Source organism: Micromys minutus (genome assembly GCF_963924665.1).
Source record: "Micromys minutus genome assembly, chromosome: 22".
NCBI lineage: Eukaryota > Metazoa > Chordata > Mammalia > Rodentia > Muridae > Micromys > Micromys minutus.
In genome coordinates, this window is record NC_137957.1 from 25,401,109 (window position 1) to 25,410,650 (window position 9,542).

The 9,542-nt window shown below is 34.3% G+C and overlaps 1 protein-coding gene across 2 annotated transcripts in view; it reads left to right on the plus strand.

Moving 5' to 3' along the window:
- The window catches only part of OTOGL (otogelin like), a gene marked incomplete at both ends in the record, with an annotated part of 132,302 nt that extends 124,484 nt beyond the window's left edge, over positions 1-7,818 (plus strand). For both annotated transcript variants that reach the window (XM_080935537.1, XM_080935538.1), the window contains 4 exons: positions 4,164-4,283; positions 5,349-5,394; positions 6,863-6,942; positions 7,618-7,818. In XM_080935537.1, the coding sequence (XP_080791663.1) occupies positions 4,164-4,283; positions 5,349-5,394; positions 6,863-6,942; positions 7,618-7,818 (447 nt within the window). The remainder of the gene's footprint in view (positions 1-4,163; positions 4,284-5,348; positions 5,395-6,862; positions 6,943-7,617) is intronic.
- Between the last annotated feature and the right edge of the window lie 1,724 nt (positions 7,819-9,542).

Below are 9,542 nucleotides of genomic sequence, written 5' to 3' on the forward strand. Positions count from 1 at the left end.
AAGAAATTAATGATTTTCTAGAATTCAACGAAAACGAAAACACAACATACCCAAACCTATGAGATGCAATGAAAGCAGTATTGAGAGGAAAACTCATAGCCCTAAGTGCTTCCAAAAAGAAACTGGAGAGAGCTCACATCAGCAACCTGACAGTACAGCTAAAAGCCCTAGAACAAAAGGAAGCAGATATACCCAAAAAGAGTAGACGGCAAGAAATAATCAAAATTAGGGCAGAAATAGACCAAATAGAAACAAAAAGAACCATTGAAAAAATCAACTAAACCAAGAGTTGGTTCTTTGAGAAAATCAACAACATTGATAAAACCCTAGCCAGACTAACTAGAGGGCAAAGAGAGAGTATTCAAATTAAAAAAATCAGAAAGGAAAGTGGGGACATAACAACTGAAACTGAGGAAATTCAAGAAATCATCAGATCCTACTACAAAAACTTATACTCCACAAAATTGGAAAATCTGGAGGAAATGGATGAGTTCCTAGACAGATACAAGGTCCCAAAGTTAAACCAGGACCAAGTAAATCATCTAAATAACCCTATAACACCTAAGGAAATAGAAGAAGTCATCAAAAGCCTCCCAACCAAAAAAAGTCCAGGTCCAGACAGGTTCAGTGCAGAATTTTATCAGACTTTTATTGAGGATATAACACCAATACTCGCCAAACTATTCCAAAAGATAGAATCAGATGGAATATTACCCAACTCATTTTTTGAGGCTACAATAGCCCTCGTACCTAAACCACACAAAGACCCTACAAGGAAAGAGAACTTCAGACCAATCTCACTTATGAACATTGATGCAAAAATACTCAACAAAATCCTCACAAACTGAATCCAAGAACACATCAAAACGATCATTCATCATGACCAAGTAGGCTTCATCCCTGGGATGCAGGGATGGTTTAACATAAGGAAATCCATCAACGTAATCCACCATATAAACAAACTCAAAGACCAAAATCACATGGTCATCTCATAGACGCTGAGAAAGCATTCGACAAAATCCAACACGCCTTCATGTTAAAAGTCCTGGAAAGAACAGGAATCCAAGGACCATACTTAAACATAATAAAAGCAATATACAGCAAACCAACAGCCAACATCAAACTTAATGGCGAGAAACTTGAAGCAATCCCACTAAAATCAGTGACTCAACAAGGCTGTCCAATCTCCCCCTACCTATTCAATATAGTACTGGAAGTCCTGGCTAGAGCAATTAAACAGCAAAAGGAGATCAAGGGGATACAAATCGGAAAGGAAGAGATAAAAACATCACTCTTTGCCGATGACATGATAGTGTACTTGAGTGACCCCAAAAATTCCACCAGAGAACTCCTACAGCTGATAAACAAGTTCAGCAAAGTGGCTGGATACAAAATTAACTCAAACAAATCAGTAGCCTTCCTGTACTCAAAGGACAAACATGTGGAGAAAGAAATTAGGGAAAACGTATTCTTCACAATCGTTACAAAAACTATGAAATACCTTGGTGTGACTCTAACTAAGCAAGTGAAAGACCTGTATGACAAGAACTTCAAACCTTTAAAGAAAGAAATTGAGGAGGATCTCAGAAAATGGAAAGATCTCCCATGCTCATGGATTGGAAAAATCAACATCTTAAAAATGGCCATCCTACCAAAAGCAATCTACAGATTCAATGCAATCCCCATCAAAATTCCAACCCAGTTCTTCATGGAATTGGAAAGATCAATGTGCAATTTCATATGGAACAACAAAAGACCCAGAATAGTGAAATCCATCCTCAACAACAAGAAAACATCTGTGGGAATCACTATCCCTGACCTCAAGCTATATTACAAGGCAATTGTGCTGAAAACTGCATGGTACTGGTACAGAAATAGGCATGTGGATCAATGGAATAGAATAGAAGATCCAGAAATGAGCCCTCATGTATATGGTCACTTGATTTTTGACAAAGGAGTAGTAAACATTCAATGGAAAAAGGACAGCCTATTCAACAAATGGTGCTGGTCCAACTGGCACTCAGCATGCAAAAGAATGAAAATAAACCCGTTCTTATCTCCTTGTACAAAGCTCAAGTGTAAGTGGATCAAAGATCTCCACATTAAACCAGATACACTGAAACTATTAGATGAGAAAGTAGGGAAAACCTTAGAACACATAGGTACAGGAGAAAATTTCCTGAACAAAACACCAATGGCTCAAGCTCTAAGGTCAAAGATTAACAAATGGGACTTAATGAGATTGCAAAGTTTTGTAAGGCTAAAGTCATCCTCAAGAAAACAAAACGGCAACCAACAGAATGGGAAAAGATCTTTACCAACACCACATCAGATAGAGGCCTAATATCCAAGGTGTACAAGGAACTCAAAAAGCTAGACACCAGAGAATCAAATAACCCTATTAAAAAATGGGGTACAGAGCTAACCAAAACGTTTTCAGTTGAGGAACACCGAATGGCCGAGAAACATCTGAGGAAGTGCTCGACATCCTTAGCCATCAGGGAAATGCAAATCAAAACAACCCTGAGATTCTACCTCACACCAGTCAGATTGGCCAAGATCCAAAACTCAGATGACAGCAGATGCTGGCGAAGCTGTGGAGAAAGAGGAACACTTCTCCACTGTTGGTGGGGTTGCAAGCTAATACAACCACTCTGGAAATCTGTCTGGCGATACCTCAGAAAATTGGACATAGTACTACCTGAAGACCCAGCTATTCCACTTCTGGGCATATACCCCAGAGACACTTTAATACACAACAAAGATATATGCACCACAATGTTCATAGCGGCTCTATTTATAATAGCCAGAAGCTGGAAGGATCCCAGATGTCCTTCAGAAGATTAATGGATACAAAAATTGTGGTACATTTACACAATGGAATACTACTCAGCCACCAGAAACAATGACTTAACCAAATTCTTAAGAAAATGGCTGCATCTAGAGAATATCATCCTGAGTGAGATAACCTAGTCACAAAAGAACAGACATAATATGCAGTCACTGATAGTGGGATGCTAACCCCAGAGGCTTGCACTCCCCCAGAAACAACTCACAGACTGTATGAAGTCCAAGAAATAAAGAAAACAAAAAAAATATACATATACTTACAAACAAGAAGACTTTGACTATTTCCATGTTGCGTTTTGTTTTGCATGTACTTTATGCTTATTGTAACTATTAGGTTTTCAATGCATACTGTCAAGCCCTTGAAAAAAATCAAGTACTGACTAAAAAAAATATATTCACATGGTTTTATGTAAAAATTATTTTAATGTCTGAAAAAACAGTACTGACAAAAAAGTATAATTTTAAGCAAAAAATGTTTAAAATCTCTACATTTATCTTTGTTTTGTAAAATAAAGTCGTTTAAAAAAAGATTCTTACAAGAAAAAAAAAGAAATATGAAAGAATTATTCTATGTTTCTATCTACATTTGAAATTCTTTTTTTCCTTCTATGTTAAATCAAGCATAAAAAGACAAAAAAAAAAAGAGGCTAGTAAAAATTATTATTCCCATGAAGCCGTTAAATTTTATTTTTGATTTATTGGATATTATTATTTTTCAAATTTATTATTGTTGTTTTGATAGAGGCTCTTTGTGTAACAGCTCTGAATGTCCTGGATTCGCTTTGTAGACCAGGCTGTTTTTGAGCTCCCATCTGTATGTTAGATGATTACCTAGTAGAAATAGTTACCTATGTACTTCTTCTTAGTGCTTTATTTCATATTGAGAACTCATTTCCATTATGAAACCAAATACATACAAACATGTACTATGAGTGTGGTGTAGTGGTGTGTGTTTGTGTGTGTGTGTGTGTGTGTGTGTGTGTGTGTGTGAGCATAGATGTCTAAATGCTTATTTTGTGTGCATACATGCTTGCAGTGATGCATGTTCACGTGTGTGTGCATCTGTGTATGTGTGTGTTCATATATGAATGTGTGCATGTGTGCAAGTGTGTGCATGAATGTGTGTGTGCGTGTGTGTATTCGGTATAATTTTGACATACAATTGGGGACATTTTTAGATGGAATGATAATGTTCCAAGAAGCTGTCTATCTTGTATTGGATTTGAGTAAATCAAGATTTAGTTAACATAAGGGTTCTATGTAATGTAGCAGATCTTAGCAAGTATAGCACTAAGTTTCCTTTTCATTCTCAGGAGGGGAGCACCTGGCACTATAACTGCAGCACATACGAATGTGTTACCACCGAGGAGGGAGCAACGATTCTAAACTACAGCATGGTTTGCCCTCCTTTTAATGAGACTGAATGCAAACTGGTTAGTACTTTGTTCTCTGTGGAATTAACTGTGATCTAAGAATTATGTTTTCCAAGGTCTTATAGACACCGTGGCATATCTCTGTCACAGTTCTTTAGTTTGCTATTTTGAGTTCACATTTGACTCCCTGAGAATGGATAATTTGCTGTCTCTAGGCTTTTATGTGTATATCCAAGGATAATTGAAAAAGCCTTAGGTCAGCAAATCCAGGCTTCCCTTTAATACAGATAAAATGGTACTTAATTGAGTTTTTGCTTTTTTTCTCTTAGACAAACACATCGACAAAAAATATCATGTCATTAATGCCTCCACATCTAGTGACATTTACCTTGTTTCTCTGATACAGGCCACTGGAGAATGTAGTGTTTTTCCCTGATTCTGTAGGTTTACTCCATCTTATCTATTTTCTCAGAGAAAAATCTATCAAGAGATATTTTTCAAAGTGATCTGCTTTTTATTTTAAAATAAACTCCAGTGTTAGTTACTTAGACAAAAAGTAATGAATAATGAATTTGTGAGATTTAATGGATAATGGAATTTATTCTGTTGCATAGAAAAATAGCAGAGGCTTCCTGTACTAATAGCCTTTAATAGTGATGGCTAACAAAATATCATGTGCACTAAGGTTATAGTTAAGTTCTGGAAAATGGATTTTGTTTTAAAAATAAAAATTTCTCAAAGAAAAATTGTCATCTTAACATTTATTATATTTAGACATTTAATTCATCAATTTAGTAGTCTAAATTATATTTGGAGTTGAAAATGAATGACATCTACTTAGAATAACTTTCATTATTTTATTTTCTTAAAAATATGTGGAACACTGTAAACGTATTACTTAAGTAGCATTTTCCCCTACATTTTCATATTAAGGAAGAGCCAATTCAGCGCTTAACAAGATACCTTGTTTCTTAGAAATTCTTATTGGGATTTGTTGACGTTTAATTATTTTTCTATAAAAGCTTTATGGTAGCCATTAAAATATTGTGAGTCGGCTTTCAGTTTCGAGTTAGGAGGAAATGTGTTTTTACTGTATGTTTCACCTTCTACCTGTTCTCTTCCTAGAATGAAGGGATTGTGAAGTTTTATAATGAAGGCTGTTGCAAGATCTGTAAGTGAAGCCATAGTCTACACAATGATAGATTCCCTTCTGTGGCTTGTATGACCATTGTGCTCTTCTAAAAGTTTGTTCTGAAGATATACTTCATGAAATCTACCACTTAGATGCCTTGTGATACGTGGTTGATAGTCCTGTCACCCAGCTTTATACTGTGGGATGCACATAAAAATTTTCATTTAATTTTTGGACATTTTGTTTTCATGGCATTTTCTAAAAATCATAGCCTAAAATTCTCTTCAAAACTAAAATATTACCATGAGTGCTGTGATAAAGAAATTATACTACAAAGAAGCCTGTGAGAAAATAGGAAACATTTCTAGGGACAAAATACCCAACTAACCAACAATGAATAATATTGTCCTAGATATTTATTGAATTAGATTTTTTTATTTGGCAAAGGCCATTTAATTTCCAGCAGTATTAGCTACCCATCTCTCCTTGAACAAGAGTAGCTTAATTTCACCTGTTGGAATTCCATGTCAGCATGTATTTTAACTAAGCCTCTCATAGATAAAGTCATAAGAAATTTGATAATGTAATTTTACCATTCCATAAACAAGTATAGGAGACAGAATTTGCCAATGATTTTTCTAAAGTGACAAAGCAGTTGGTGGCAGAATGAGGTAAGAATCCTGGCCTCTGGTGTCCTGACTCACACTTAATGCACTATTAACATTTGTTAAATATACACACCTAGGAATATATTATTATGTAATATTCAGTTGCATATTGGTACATGCAACTGTGTCATGCATGATTGTAAGTTGTTCTTTTAAATTTGAAATTAAAGAGGACATTTCAGAGCCATAGAATAAATTATGAATCATTCATGTATTACCATAATTAAATTTTACCACTTATCATATTAATGAATACTTATAATCTGAGTTACAGTTTTATTTAAAAACCGTGTTAATCAATTGTTTTTGTACATTACATATTTACATGTATTTAAATCTAAAAATTCATTATTCCACATTTGTAATACTTTTGACTAATAATAATGATTATTCTAAGATAATGAGGCAAAAAGGTGAAGATAATTATGAATCTAAAAGGCATAAGTTATATGGAAGGAGTATATTGCATATACAACATCTAAGAGTAGAGTTTAAAAAGTAATTTTATACTGACTATATGTTTTAAAACAATATGTCATTTCCATTCTAATTCCATTTACATTTAAATTAGAAAAGCAAGTTGCATGGAATTTCAATATTTATTTCTTATAATTTTAAATCATATGTAGCTATATTTACGTATACTACAGTTATAGTGGTCCATGGAGAAAGGCCAGAGGTGTCAGTCCTCTTGGAGCTGAAGTTAGGGGTTGTGGGCCGTGTGATAGGGATGCTGAGAACTCCATCTGGAGTAGCAGGCAGGGCTCTTAACCATTTACCTGTCTTTCCACCCTTTATATGGGCTTTTTGAAAAGAATACATTTTTTTTTCTTTTCTAGGCAAACGAGAAGAAAGAATATGCCAGAAAGTGATCATCAAGTCGATCATAAAGAAACAGGACTGTGTAAGCCAGAGCTCTGTAAGTAGAAAAATATCAGTGGTTACATAAAGAACATGTGTGTTCTAAAACTCTGTGGATCACTATAATGTGGTACTGGCAAGAGAGTTAAAAAAATAACAACACACAGTATTTACCTTTGAGGGTAGTTCTGCACTCTAATATTAACACATTGTAATTTTGGATTATAAATTATTCTTAGCATAAATAATCAATAGTTTTCAATGATAATTGCAATCTAGAGAGATAGGTACTCAATCTACATGTCTTTGTATTTTATATTTAGCATTGTGTTTGTGCTCAGGGAATGTATTCTGAGTTATTAATTTACCTGTTTTAGAATGCCATGTTCACTTCTATGATGTACATGCACTACAACATGATACGAGTGACAATAAATTGTTGAGCTAGAATTAAGTTATTCCATATATCGCTTTTCTTATGCATGTGCACGCCATTCTTTGAATTATGTAAGCATTGCTTTAATCAATAGAACTGTGCAACAACCCTTTGGTGTAAGTGTGAAACATGTGATAATCTAACATGTCCATAATGTTTTATATACATAGAAGATTGGGGAATGAAATGATAAAAAAATAAATAAATAAACGTTCTCACTGATCCCCTGAAGGAATCAAATAATCACCAGTATTGTCTGAAATCGCAGATCTCTTTTCTCATTCTCTGTCCTTGCAGATTAGTGTGGCATCTTGTGATGGGAAATGCCCATCAGCTACCATATACAACATCAATGTTGAAAGTCACCTGAGGTTCTGCAAGTGCTGTCGTGAAAACGGGGTGCGGAACCTGACGGTGCCTCTGCATTGCTCAGGAAATGGCACTGAAGTTATGTACACACTCCAGGAACCTATAGACTGCACGTGCCAGTGGAATTGAGCTCTTGCATTTGAAGAATGCCATACAACGCTGTCATGTCAGGCGACATCACCTTTCATCACTATAATTTAGACACATGGCAGACCTGTGCTCTATAGTGTGTTTTTACCCCTGTTGGGATTTGACAGCCTAGCAATGGGTTCAGATTGTGTATAGTCTTATTGGAAAAAGTAGATTTGTCGTTTTATTTTAGGGAATTAAATTATTCCAAGCTGTTTAGATGAAATGCTGTCACATTTAAAATGGTAGGGTAGGGAAAATTCAAGTATTACCATACAGTAGAAGATTGTGATGCAGAATACTTTCTATTTCAGTCTCTTGTTCTGTTGTTGTTTTGTTTTCATTTTGCTTGTTTTATTTACAAAGCTTTCAATACTGTTCAAACAGAGGTTGACTTTAATTTTTTTTTCTAGGCTTATCCATGCGATTAGTTGTAATTGGCTGATAGATAGCCATAGAGAGTTGTGGTCCTTAAACAGAATGTAGACTTGTAGGAGGTTGACTTAGTTAACACCTCAACAAATATTAGGAATGCTACTGTAGATTTCTCTTGTTTTTTACATGTGACAGTACCATAACATTTCTGGGACTTCCACAAAAATTTAGCAATAATGTTGTGAGTTTGTGTTAAGAAATGGATAGATACTTTTGGTTCTGGTTTCATAATCTTTTATTGTAAATGATATAGCAAGGTGAATTTTACAAGTTACAGAATCTTCCACTATTAAAAAGTACTGGATAGGATATAACCATTTTAAAGACCAATATCCATAGAATGTCATACATACAATAGTAGTTATTTCAATAATAAGGAAAAGAAAAACATTCATTATATAGATGAAGACCTGGAGCTATATTTTTATACCAGTAAAATTATTAATTATATTGTTACTATTTAACATTTAGTTTAGTTAATGTTTACTAATGGGGACTGTTTCTAAATATATCGGTACACTATGAAACCCAAGATCCATTTTACCATTAGAGCTGCTGCTTTTTCAGTGAAGGGATATGCAATTATCTGAACATATTCGTAATGTTAGGATGGAATGCTGCTTCACTGAAACTGCACCAAATCATTGGCATTTGCAAATGATTTGCTTGATCTTTGCAAATTTCCAAATCCTTTCTACCAGAGAGTATGTAATTATTTCAGTTTCTTCCATAGTAAAAAGAGAATGCCTTAGTGTGATTGTGAATAACAATGAAGTTCAATATCAATAAAAAGACATTAAAGTTTCATTGAAAAGCCAATGCTTGGGGTTTAATAAGCTAGGGCCAGCTTGAGCTAAGTGACTTGTTTTCAAACATTAATGTTTCCATTTACCAATCATGCTTCTAAGCAATAGAAAACTGTAGTTCTGAAGTGTTTGGACCTCCAGGGTGGCTTCATAATGGGAGAAAGTATTATCTGGAATACCCACCGTACATGAAAATGATTTACATTGTTTGTTTTAAAATCAGTGTTTTCTTTGCATATAAACATTTCTGTATCTGTGATTAGTAGCATATAGACAGAGTTAAATATTTTTGTCTAAATACATTAACATTTTACATAAAACATCATGTATCTCAAACAGAAATTTGTAATATATGTTACCTATCATTTTCCTTTAAGTCCTACTCCGTTTATTATCTATTTCTAAATATCAACTGATCTTTAAACCTGTTTGTGGTGAGAAGAGAAATATTTTTAGGTTATTTTATAAACAACAAATAAAATG